The 13,934-nt window shown below is 43.6% G+C and overlaps 1 protein-coding gene across 1 annotated transcript in view; it reads left to right on the forward strand.

Annotated features, from left to right (window-relative positions):
* LOC306825397 (uncharacterized protein) overlaps window positions 1–13,934 on the forward strand; it is a 141,368-nt gene that overhangs the window by 64,971 nt on the left and 62,463 nt on the right. The window contains exon 7 of the mRNA XM_079346115.1: window positions 13,188–13,361. Within this exon, the coding sequence (XP_079202241.1) occupies window positions 13,188–13,361 (174 nt within the window). The remainder of the gene's footprint in view (window positions 1–13,187; window positions 13,362–13,934) is intronic.

Raw genomic sequence — 13,934 nt, forward strand, 5'->3', positions numbered from 1 at the left:
CCAATCCTCTCACATTCCAGCTTAAGATATTGTAGCCCCCCACATGCGCTTGCCCCTCAACTGGGTGTGACATTGTTGCATGTTTTGGCAAAGACAGCTGATGCAAAAATAAACTTTAGTGACATAAACTCGAACAAAGGAAAAATACATAAACAAACAGAGAAGGGGCTACAATCCCAAACACTGTAGCCAAAACACTTACCCCGCCCACGGGACCGCGGGCGCACCGGACCCCCGAAGGGGGACCCGAAAGCCCAGGCCCCGCTCTCCAATTCTGCTCCAGGAACAGGAGCCGACAGGAGATGAATGGATGTCTCTAACTTCCGGGAGAGCCTGGCTAAGAGCTCCATCCCGCCTAACTCGTGGGGGGAGAGCCCCTGAACTTACAATACTGACCATGTATAAGTAACAATAACTTGGGTACTAAAGGCATGTGGGAATCAAGCCACAGAAATGTGTATGCATAATTACGTACACATACATACCCCCATATGTATACACATATACACGTGCATTCACACTGAAATCACTGAAATAAAACAAGATGACAGGGCGAAGTTAATGGCAAAATAATGTAACGGAAGGCAGTACAACATCCGGGCGCGCAACAGTATTAGTAGAGGAATTGGGAGCTACGATCAATGGCAAAGCATTTAAGTGTTTTACCCTTAGCCACAGAACAGTATTTCAGATAGAGATCACAGCATAATACAGGGAGTTGTTTCAGGAAGATGTATCCCCTACAGCGAGTAACAGTGTGGAAATTACCTTAGCAGTCGTCGGATCAGGGTGACTGTTCAGAGTCCAAATAAGTCCAAAAGAAAGAACCCGACCGGGGTTAGGTCCGCTGTGAAAAGGTGAGTTGATTGCTGGAATTTCGATAAAAGTTCCGATCGGTACCGGCCCGATCGCAGAGAGCAGGCTGGAGATAGTCGTTCGGCTCGCCGCAGCCCGTCACCGATCCGATCGCTGCACTGGAGGTCTCAGTCCACGGAATACAGTCAAAGTCTGTCGCGTGTCCAGAGGTCGGCCACCCAAAACTGAAGTCCCGTCGTTTTTCAGCGATGTCCCGTGGTGAAATGTTGAACTCAGTCGGAGCTCATGTGCTTGGTAAAAAATTGTTCAGCCTCTTCTGGGGTGTGGAACTTGCGCTCCACCTGTTGGTGTGTTAGGCACAGGACGGCCGGATAGCTCAGTGAAAACTTGATTCCCCTCTGGTACAGCTTGGATTTGATGAGGTTAAAAGTGGCACGCTTCTTGGCGAGGGCCGTGCTTAAATCAGGAAAAATGAAAATCTTGTTACCTTTGTAGATTAGCTGGCCCCTTTTACGGGCAATTGAAAGCACTTGCTCCCTCTCTTGATAACGCAGAAAGCGCATAATAATTGGCCTGGGTCGCGCTCCCTGAGCGGGCATCGCCCTCCGGGCTCGGTGGGCTCTGTCCAGCTCCGGTGGGGTGGTAAAGTTGTCATCCTGGAGGAGGTCGACTAGGAACTTGGACATAAATGCGGTAGCGGCCTTTCCCTCACTGCCCTCTGGAAGTCCTATCACACGAAGGTTGTTGCGGCGGGATCGATTCTCGAGGTCCTCCGCCTTCTCTGTCAGCTCCGTGTTCTCGGCTTGAAGTGTAGCCACTAGCCTCTCCAAGCTAGTTAGCCTGTCGCTGTGATCAGACAGGGAGATCTCCATATCTGCCAGGCGAGGGTCGTAGTCCTCAATTTTTTGCGAACAGTGTCAAGGGCGAGCTGGATGGGCGAAAGTGAGGCTTGGATTTCGCTGGAAATGGCTGCCCGGTTTTTCTCCAGCTCGGCTTTAAGCTCGGATATAGTCAAAGGTCCCCCGGAGTCCGCCGCCATGTTAGCCGTGTGGTCGGTTGGCGTTGTGGGGTCCGCAGACGCCACGTTTTTTCCCCTCACTGAGGTCGTTTGGTTTTTGCCCGACATGGTGGAGAGAGAGCCAGTCAACTTCGAACCACAAATCCAATAAAGTTTTACAAGTTTTGGTCGTTCAGACTATATAAGTTTAGGAAATGCTCGGAGCTACTCCCCGCACGTCTGGCTCAACCATGCGCCATACCGGAAGCAAATTTGGGAAATTTAACACAGGATATAATACAACCAGAGGATGAGTATCTTGTTAAAGTACTGCTGTCAGCCTGTAAAAAAACAATTACTAGAATGTGGTACAAAGTAGACCCCCCGACGGAGGAGCAGTGGATGTGCACTGTGGAAAAGATTTTTGTAATGGAGAAAATCACACATAAACTGAGACTGCAAGAGACACAATTTGAGGATAAATGTGTAAAATGGACTGATTACCGAAGACGAGAAGAAGACACCGCCATTACCACTGAGCAATAAGGACATTGATATAAGGATGTGTTTAACCATGTATGTATGATGTGCCCTACCACTGTAACTGTTGAAAAGAAAATGTAATAAAAAATAAGTTACAAAAAAAAAAACATTGTCAAAACGAACACACTTCCTATCTTGCACTAACTATAGAGTAACTCCAGTAAAAAATAAAAATAAACGTGCGTATAAGCCCTTATAGAATTAGAATAAAATTATGCTTCATTTTTCCACAGTAGTGGCAAAAAATGAGAGGGGGAAAAAACACAAACAACCCCACGGTAGGATGCTAGGAATACAATACAGAGCTACAGTGATAGGGAATTAAATCTTATAGAAACAAGTAGGTTCTGGACCGTCATATCTGAACTAAACGTTATGATGAGCAGGGGACAGTTATATAAAAACTGGTAGAACGAACACAGTATTCATGTGTAATAAAACTGACACAATAGAAGTATACATGAGCAGACATTTCTGGTAGCTGACTTAGTTATAGACTGCGTAATGGCATTAACAGATGTAACAGAACAGAGTTACTCACGTGCGGGCGAAATGAATGACATACTGACAGGTAACAGAGTGCATAGTGCTGCACGTGCCGAGCACCGTGCCTTATACTGTTGCAGATATTGCTACCATTTATGTGTCCACATACACCAGGTCGCCCATTCAGGTAGAAGTCGGTGGCTGAGAGAGGTTATCGATATAGTCTTGTGCCTCCACAACGGAGCCGATCCACTTCCTGGCTCCACTCTGCAGAGTGAGGCGAAGCCGCGCCGGGTAGAGTAGAGCAGGCTTTAGGCCGCGCTTGTAAAGTTCTGCCATGACGTCCTTATATTCTGCTCGCAGGTTGATGACTTCTGGGCTGTAGTCTTCCACAACACTAATTGTTTGTTCACGATTTTCGAGTTTCCCTCTCCACCGCGCTTCCCTGATGAGGAGATCTTTCGCCTGGTACCAGTGCAACCGCAGAATGACCGGGCGCGGTCGCTGTCCGGGGGCCGGTTTAGCTGCTAGCGAGCGATGAGCTCTATCAATGTCAGGAGGGGACGGCAGCGTCTCGGTTCCAAAAATCTCGCACAGCAATTTAGAGAAGAATTTAGTGGGTCGCCCACTTTCTATGGACTCTGGAAGGCAGAGGATGCGAATATTTTGGCGTCTGCTGTGGCTTTCCAAGTCTGTCACTTTGGCCTTTAGCTTCACGTTGTCCTCACGCAGAGCGGAACAGGTGTCTTCGAGGTCCAAAACCCGCTGGCTCAGGTCTTCAGCGACAAGCTCGAGGGAGGAGACACGCTGGCCATGTTCTTCCACTGCAAGTCGTGTCTGGTCGAGTTTGGAGTCCAGCTGAGTGAACGAAGTTCTGAATTCAGCAGCTATCTCCTCTCTATGTTTTTCAAGCAGCCTCCAGTGTTAAGCTAGCCTCGTCTTTTTTGCTCAATTTAGTGGCTTTGGAAGCCATTTAAAAAAGGATTTGAGCTAAGTTAAGGAAAAGAGTTTGAAAAATATCGAATTATTCCAGAATTTGAAAGGGATTAAAGGGCAGGGTGGTGTGGAAAGTCAACAATTTACCGGAGCACCTGCGCCACGCATCGACTCCATCTGCCTGTCTCCTGGAAGTTCCTCATCTTATCTTTTATCTCTACAGAAAAACAAAGAGGTCTGTTTCTGTCGAGGAGCTGCTGTCCAGATGTGCTTTGAGTCAGGACGTCCTGAGAGATCCAGTTTCTACCAGCTGTGGACACTGGTTTTGCAGACAGTGTCTCACCTCATACTGGGACCAGTCCACTTCATCAGGAGAGTCCTCCTGTCCCCAGTGTGGACAAAGACCTGTAATAAGACGAGGACTGCAGATATCCAGTCAGTCCAGCACTGAAATCAGTAAGACTGAAGTCACTGAGTCTGAAAACAAGACTTTATCATTTATTACATTTGTTGTTAATGCTGTTCATATTTTCATTAATAGTCAAATGTATCAATATAATTTAACCTGATTGTATTTAATATGTTCTTCTTCTATTGTAGCAGCACACATTTATCACAGGGAGGTTTTTGTGTCAGTCAGTTTGTTTAATAAATCCAGTCTCAGGATATGTTTCTTCTCTTTCAGCAGATAGAGGTCTGCAGGAGGTTTTAGATGAATATAAGATCAGTCTGAGGAGGAGATATGAACATGTGACTGAAGGAAGTGAAGAAACAAGAAGGAGAATCCTCCTCAACAGGATCTACACTAAGCTGTACATCACAGAGGGGCAGAGTGAAGAGATGAACGCCCAACATGAGGTGAGACAGATGGAGACAGACTCTAAAAAGAAGAAGACCCTCCATGCGACTCCAATGAAGTGCCAGGACCTCTTTAAAGCCTTAACCGACCAACAGGAACCAAAGACAGGAGCTCAACCCGACCAACAGGAACCAAAGACAGGAGCTCAACCCGACCAACAGAAACCCATCAGAGTGGTTCTGACAAACGGCGTGGCTGGTGTTGGAAAAACCTTCTCAGTGCAGAAGTTCACTCTGGACTGGGCCGAGGGCTCAGAGGACCAAGACGTCAGTCTGCTGATCCTGCTTTCATTCAGGGAGCTGAACTTGATCAGAGATCAACGCTACAGTCTTCTTGAGCTGCTCCGTGTTTTCCATCCAACATTACAGAAGGTGGCAGCAGAGACGCTCGCTGTCTGTAAACTGTTGTTCATCTTTGACGGCCTGGATGAAAGCAGACTGTCATTGGACTTCACAAACAGGGAGGTTGTGTCTGATGTCACACAGAAGTCATCGTTAAACACACTGTTCACAAACCTCATCAAGGGGAATCTGCTCCCCTCAGCTCTCATCTGGATCACTTCTCGACCTGCAGCAGCCAATCAGATCCCTCCTTCATGTGTTGACAGGGTAACAGAAGTACGAGGTTTCACTGACGCCCAGAAGGATGAGTACTTCTGGAGGAGGTTCAGGGATGAAGATCTGTCCAGCAGAATCATCTCACACATCCAGACATCCAGGAGCCTCCATATCATGTGTCTGATCCCGGTCTTCTGCTGGATCACTGCCACAGTTCTGGAGCACATGATGAGCACAGAGCAGAGAGGAGAGCTGCCCAAGACCCTGACTGACATGTACTCACACTTCCTGCTGGTTCAGACAAAGAGGAAGAAGAACAAGTATGGTAAGGGACGTCAGGCGAGTCCTCAGAAACTCACCAAATCCGACAGAAAAGTTCTTCTGAAGCTGGGGAGGCTGGCATTTGAACATCTGGAGGACAGAAACATCCTGTTCTACCAAGAAGACCTGGAGCGGTGTGGTCTGGATGTCACAGAGGTCTTGGTGTACTCAGGAGTTTGTACAGAGATCTTCAAAACAGAGTGTGTGATGTTCCAGAAATCAGTCTACTGCTTTGTTCATCTGAGCGTTCAGGAGTTTCTGGCTGCAGTCTACATGTTCCACTGTTTCACCAACAGGAAGAGAGGTGTAGTGGAGGCTTTCCTTAAAGACATCCAACACAGGAAATCATCTGGAAATACTTTTTTAAAGAAGATTTTGAACCTTTTCAAAACTCCTGAAAGCTATGACTTATCTCTGGAAGTCTTCTTGAGAGGTGCCATGGAGAAATCCCTGGAAAGTAAGAACGGTCACCTGGACCTGTTTGTTCGCTTCCTTCATGGTCTTTCTCTGGAGTCAAACCAGAGGCTCTTAGGAGGCCTGTTGGGTCAGACAGACAACAATCCAGAAATGATCCAGAGAGTCATCAACAACCTGAAGAAGATGAACAGTTATAACATCTCTCCTGACAGAAGCATCAACATCTTCCACTGTCTGATGGAGATGAAGGACCTCTCAGTCCATCAGGAGATCCAAGAGTTCCTGAAGTCAGAGAACAGATCAGAGAAGGAACTCTCTGTGATCCACTGCTCTGCTCTGGCCTACATGCTGCAGATGTCTGAGGAGGTTCTGGATGAGTTTGACCTGAGTAAGTACAAGACTTCAGACCAGGGACGACTGAGACTGATTCCAGCTGTGAGGAACTGCAGGAAGGCAAAGTAAGTCCAGATGTGATTAAATATGAGTATAAATAAAGTAACAATAAGCCGTTTTGTTCTTCATATATATATAATATATAATCTCTCTGTTTGTGAAAACAGAGTTCATCTATATTCAGTAAATGAAGAATATTTGTCTCTGTCTTGATTCAAAGCGCTCGGACATTTGTGTTTTCCTCCTTCATGGACTCGAGAGTAAAGTCTGAGTTGTGTTAGCGTGCGTGAAAAGGGACGTTTGAGTTTGTCTGTCCTGACTTTATGCTGACAGTAAGAACTTAAAGTAACACAGCTAACGAGAGGTTGATTAGTAACAGTGACATGATGAGTGAAGTTACCAACAGTCATGTCTTACATCACGTTACAGACAGAAGGTGGATCAAAAAGTCAAGCAGCCAAAATAATAGATTTCAGTACATTGAACTGTGTTAGTCAGGTATTATGTTGTGTTGGATCAGATCACAGATTGAAGTCATGGATGATTTTATTGGCCGCTCTCCTCTGAACTGCCTCTTTATTACAACTTTACAAACCCCGAACAAGAATCCATCTGAGAATAATGAATTTACTAAAAGCTACAAAAACAAGATTTATTTCTCTGTTGAGCTTTGATAAAGTTGAGCATGTGACAGCGGGGTTAGAGGTCAATAAAAGTAACAGAGTGATTTATGACAACAAACAACATAAATTGAGTCCCCGGTCTGCTGCTTGTTCTGCTCTGACTTTATGAGCAGATGCAGCTTGTCACAGGTTCGTTTTTAAAAGTGAAAAGATGATGGCTCAGTCAGGAAAACTTCTGTTGGTGGGTTTTTATTCACCAAAGAAAATATATACAACCATGTAAAAAATTTGCCAAAATCCCGGTCAGTGAACAAACAAAAAACAAACAAAGTATTTACAATCCTTTACAGAAAAGGGCAACACGATGTGTTGGGAACAAACGTGATCTGGTCACTTTTTCTGTTCGCTCTCATTTTGTCCTATTTTGACACAGAGGGTAACAAAGACAAAGGGTGCGTTCAGATTGTCCCTCCTGTCCACTAACACTCACATTTCTTCTTTAACCCTGGAAGCAGTTAAGTGGCGGCCATGATAAGATCCGTCCATAGTCCATTTTCTGTAAACTGTAGTTCCACCACGGCAGACTCACGTCTCTTGCCTCCGCCGCCGTCACATTATTATGACATCACCGAGTGAAAGTGTGGTCGGATTGTCAAAACAATACCATCGCCTTTTCCTAAGTCCTTTATGAAGTCTCCTAACACCTTTCCTAAGTCCTTTATGAAGTCTCCTAACACCTTTCCTAAGTCCTTTATGAAGTGTCCTAACACCTTTCCTAAGGTCGTTAATAAAGTCTCCTAACACCTTTCCTAAGTCCTTTATGAAGTCTCCTAACACCTTTCCTAAGGTCGTTAATAAAGTCTCCTAACACCTTTCCTAAGTCCTTTTATGAAGTCTCCTAACACCTTTCACTAAGTCCTTTATGAAGTCTCCTAACACCTTTCACTAAGTCCTTTATGAAGTCTCCTAACACCTTTCCTAAGTCCTTTATGAAGTCTCCTAACACCTTTCCTAAGTCCTTTATGAAGTCTCCTAACACCTTTCCTAAGTCCTTTATGAAGTGTCCTAACACCTTTCCTAAGGTCGTTAATAAAGTCTCCTAACACCTTTCCTTAGTCCTTTATGAAGTCTCCTAACACCTTTCCTAAGTCCTTTATGAAGTCTCCTAACACCTTTCCTAAGTCCTTTATGAAGTCTCCTAACACCTTTCCTAAGTCCTTTATGAAGTCTCCTAACACCTTTCCTAAGTCCTTTATGAAGTGTCCTAACACCTTTCCTAAGGTCGTTAATAAAGTCTCCTAACACCTTTCCTAAGTCCTTTATGAAGTGTCCTAACACCTTTCCTAAGTCCTTTATGAAGTCTCCTAACACCTTTCACTAAGTCCTTTATGAAGTCTCCTAACACCTTTCCTAAGTCCTTTATGAAGTCTCCCAACACCTTTCACTAAGTCCTTTATGAAGTCTCCTAACACCTTTCCTAAGTCCTTTATGAAGTCTCCTAACACCTTTCCTAAGTCCTTTATGAAGTCTCCTAACACCTTTCCTAAGTCCTTTATGAAGTGTCCTAACACCTTTCCTAAGGTCGTTAATAAAGTCTCCTAACACCTTTCCTAAGTCCTTTATGAAGTCTCCTAACACCTTTCACTAAGTCCTTTATGAAGTCTCCTAACACCTTTCACTAAGTCCTTTATGAAGTCTCCTAACACCTTTCCTAAGTCCTTTATGAAGTCAACTAACACCTTTCCTAAGTCCTTTATGAAGTCTCCTAACACCTTTCCTAAGTCCTTTATGAAGTCTCCTAACACCTTTCACTAAGTCCTTTATGAAGTCTCCTAACACCTTTCCTAAGTCCTTTATGAAGTCTCCTAACACCTTTCACTAAGTCCTTCATGAAGTCTCCTAACACCTTTCCTTCACCCTGTGATGTTTTCACGGGGTTAAGGAAAGGTGTATAGTGAAAGTAGATAGGAGGGACAATCTGAATGCACCCAGAGACTAAATAGACATGGGACAATCAGACACAGGTGAGACTAATCAGGGTCATCAACAAGGCGGGAAACACAAGAAACACAAGACCAGAACACTTGAGCACAAGTACAAATAAAAACCTGACACTGAAAACACAACCTCAGCAAGATATTACAAAATGAAACAGGAAACACCAAACTAGGAACCTTAACATAGGAAAAAATATTACGGACAACATCCTGTAGAAGGACACAAGGATACAAAGTAAGACAGGAAACAGTGAAGACTAGAACTATAATATAAATCAGAAAACACACAGGGAACAATGAGAACTAAAAACAGGAAATCAGAACTAAATCATGACATCAGAGAAACACGTTTACAAGTGATGGAAATGTTTGTTAACAAAATTAAAATTAGATGAAAATATGAAGACTTTCCTTTAAATAACATTATCTACCATTTGTTTTACAATAGGTTTAGTAGCTGTGGACTATCAGAGACTCACTGTGAAGTCGTGGCCTCAGCTCTGAAGTCCAACCCCTCCCATCTGAGACAGCTGGACCTGAGCTGGAACGAGCTGCAGGATTCAAGAGTGACGCTGCTGTCTGCTGGACTGAAGAGTCCAAACTGTAGACTGGAGACTCTGAAGTAAGACTACAGGTTTCATTTCTCTCTTCACATTAATATGATGAGAAGCTAAACTTTAAGAGAGTCAGTCGAGGATTTAAAACATAAATTACAAACATGAGATGATGTCAGTCTTTCAGACAGCGCTGTCATCAAAAACAACAAACGTCTCTCTGTCATCAGAAAAGGACGAACACAAGATGAAGTGAGAAAATGAAACCTGAGGGGGAAATCACTGAGAACAAGAGAGAGATACTGATCATATATTAAAGAAAGACATTTCTTCTAATGTTTGATTTTACACACACCCAAACACACAGGCAGTCCCAGGTGTGTGTAGCTCAGTAGAGTAGTGGTTGTGTAATCTTGACTGAGATCAGTAACATGTTGGTGTCTTTATTGACATGAACAGCTGGATGAATGTTTGGATGATGTCTGTAGAAAGCTGACATTTGAATGATCCACAATAACACAATGACAAAGTCTCTCTACTTATTTTAGGGACGCACTCACTGATTGGACCTAGTTATGTTCTTATCATCTCATTAGGGACCGAAGCACTGACCAGTGCGAAGGACCTTTTTTTTTTTCTTTGGAGCCATTTTTGACGGCTTGAACGTGAATGAAAACTCATCAAAATCTCCAATGTCATCGGGTCTGGCGAAAAATTTGATATTTTTGTCATTTCGTAAAAAAAATTCGCAAAATGACTCAGTGGCGCCCCCTTCAAATTTTCAAAAGGGCCTCCGCATTGAGGTTTTTTCATCGTACGTGCACGAAAAATTTTAGGTACATTCAGCATGCGAGATCTCACATAAAATCCTCTTACACACATAGTCAAAACCAAACAGGAAGTCCGCCATATTTTTTTTCAATGACGAAAATTTGCGTTTCACAGGTTAGCTATTTGAACGAACTCCTCCAAAAGCAATCATCCGATTGACACAATGAGAATGTCAGTGTGTTCTCGACATGTTGAAGATCTCTCGTTGTACTCTGCACGTTATTTCCTCAAAGGGCGTGGTCATACGGACGCGTTGTTCGTCACAAACAGGAAGTAGTTTGTTATGGGCCTTAATATAGTCATACACTCACCAAACATCAGACACATGATCCCAGTGGAAAAGTAAAGCTAGACATCCTGGCATAAAAAGTGGGCGTGGCTAAATGACTCAGTGGCGCCCCCTTGAAAAATTCAAAAAGGCCTCCCTATTTAGGTTTTTTTGTCCTACATACACAAATTTTTTTATGGTCATTGGGCATGTCAGGACCTACATAAAATCCTCTTACACCTATAGTCATAACCAAACAGGAAGTCCGCCATATTTTTTTGAATGCAACAAAAATGGCCAAAAATCACGTTTCACAGGTTAGCTATTTGAACGAACTCCTACAACAGCGTTTATCCGATCATCGTAAACTCAGTGTCAGTGTATTCTAGACATGTTGAAGATCTCTCGTTGTGCTCCGCACGTTATTTCGTTTAAGGGCGTGGCCATGGCGTACCATCAAACATTGATGTTTCGGCTCACCCCTATTTTACCTTTCTGAAAGACCTCCCCATAGAGGTTTTCTTCTCTGACATGCATGACAATTTTTTTGTATGTTAATAATGTCAGGAACTACAATAAATCCTCTTGCACACATAGTCAAAACTAAACCGGAAGTCCGCCATATTTTTTTTTAATGGCGAAAATTCTCGTTTTAAAGGTTACCTATTTGAAAGAACTCCTACAAAAGCCTATATCCGATTGACACAACGTCAAGGTCTGTGTGTTCTAGACATGTTGAAGATCTATCGTTGTGCTCTGCACGTTAATTCCTCAAAGGTCGTGGTCATACGCACGCGTTGTTCGTCACAAACAGGAAGTAGTTTGTTATGGGTCTTAATATAGGTGTAGAGTCACCAAACATCTGACACATGATCCCTGTAGAAAAATTAAACTTGTCATGTTGTTATGATAAGTGGGCGTGGCTAAATGACTCAGTGGCGCCCCCATGAAATCTTAAAAATGGCCTCCCCATAGAGGTTTCTTTGTCCTACATGCATGGGATTTTTTATGCTCATTGGGCATGTTAGGTGCTACATAAAATCCTGTTACACCCACGGTCAAAACCCAACAGGAAGTCCGCCATATTTTTTTTGAATGGCTGAAATTCGCGGTTTACAGGTTAGCTATCTGAACGAACTCCTCCAAAAGTGTTTATCCCATTGACACAATGAGAATGTCAGTGTGTTCTCGACATATTGAAGATCTCTCGTTGTGCTCTGCACGTTATTTCGTCAAAGGGTGTGGCCACGGCGTACCATCAAACTTTGATGTCTCGGCGCCCTCCAATTTCTTAACCTTCGATGACTGTAAGGCCTGCTGCTTGGCCTCGTGTCGCGGCTGCACTCCCGCGGTCGCACTCTCTCGGTCGCGACACGCGCCGACATGCGCGGGGTGCTTCGGTCCCTTCATCACCGCTTGCGGTTTTAATTTTTTTTTTTTTTTTTTTTTTTGTTCCGCCTCTTTGGAGCCACTTTTGAAGGCTTGAACGTGAATGAAAACTCATCAAAATCTCCAACGTCATCGGGTCTGGTGAAAAATTTGATATTTTCTCCATTTCATAATAAAAATTTGCAAAATGACTCAGTGGCGCCCCCTTCAAATTTTCAAAAGGGCCTCCCCATTGAGGTTTTTTTATTGTATGTGCACGAAAATTTTTAGGCACATTAAGCATGCGAGATCTCACATAAAATCCTCTTACGCCCATAGTCAAAACCAAACAGGAAGTCCGCCATATTTTTTTTCCATGGCGAAAATTCGCGTTTCACAGGTTAGCTATTTGAACGAACTCCTCCAAAAGCGTTTATCCCATTGACACAATGAGAATGTCAGTGTGTTCTCGACATGTTGAAGATCTCTCGTTGTGCTCTGCACATTATTTCCTCAAAGGGCGTGGTCATACGGACGCGTTGTTCGTCACAAACAGGAAGTAGTTTGTTATGGGCCTTAATATAGTCATACATTCATCAAACATCATACACATGATCCCAGTGGAAATATAAAACTAGACATGTTGGCATAAAAAGTGGGCGTGGCTAATTTACTCAGTGGCGCCCCCTTGAAATTTTCAAAAAGGCCTCCCCATTGAGGTTTTTTTGTCCTACATACACAAATTTTTTTATGCTCATTGGGCATGTCAGGACCTACATAAAATCCTCTTACACCTATAGTCATAACCAAACAGGAAGTCCGCCATATATTTTTGAATGCAACAAAAATGGCCGAAATTCACGTTTCACAGGTTAGCTATTTGAACGAACTCCTACAACAGCGTTTATCCGATCATCGTAAACTCAGTGTCAGTGTATTCTAGACATGTTGAAGATCTCTCGTTGTGCTCCACACGTTATTTCGTTTAAGGGCGTGGCCATGGCGTACCATCAAACTTTGATGTCTCGGCACACTCCAATTTTTTAACCTTCGATGACTGTAAGGCCTGCTGCTTGGCCACTTGTCGCGACTGCACTCCCACGGTCGCACTCTCGCGGTCGCGACACGCACCGACTTGCGCGGGGTGCTTCGGTCCCTTCATCACCGCTTGCGGTTTTAATTCATCATTCTTTTTATTCTCTTCTTTTATTCTTTATTCAGTTTGTGGAGCTGCAGTTTGTCAGAGATCAGCTGTTCTTCTCTGGCCTCAGCTCTGAAGTCCAACCCCTCCCATCTCAGAGAGCTGAACCTGAGCAACAACAAGCTGCAGGATTCAGGAGTGAAGCTGCTGAGTGATTTTCTGCAGAGTCCAAACTGTAGACTGGAGACTCTGAGGTCAGTTCACTTCTTCTCTGTTTGTGTTTTACATCTCATGTGTTAGATTATCAGCTGAAACATTTTCATCTTCACATGTTTCTGACCTCCATGAAGTTTTAGATTGAATGCTGTTCATGTTGATTTTCTTGTTTGAATCTGCATCATCAACAAATCTGATTTTTACCAAAATACTTTAAATGGAGTTCTTTAAGTGAAAGTTTCTGATTTTTATTGAAAAACTGAAGACATATGTGATTATGACACACACACACACACACACACACAGACACACACACACACACACACACACACACACACACACACACACACACACACACACACACACACACACAGACAGACAGTCCCAGGTGTGTGTAGCTCAGTAGAGTAGTGGGTGTGTAATCTTGACTGAGATCAGTAACATGTTGGTGTCTTTATTGACATGAACAGCTGGATGAATGTTTGGATGATGTCGGTAGAAAGCTGACATTTTTCTTTTTTTTTCTCAAGAATATTTTTCTTGGGTTTTTACACATTTCCACAAAGGGAGTACAAATATTCAGAGTTAGACAGCAGGTGTGTGTAAACTGT

The sequence above is a fragment of the Symphodus melops genome, assembly GCF_947650265.1.
Source record: "Symphodus melops genome assembly, chromosome: 6".
NCBI classification, from domain to species: domain Eukaryota; kingdom Metazoa; phylum Chordata; class Actinopteri; order Labriformes; family Labridae; genus Symphodus; species Symphodus melops.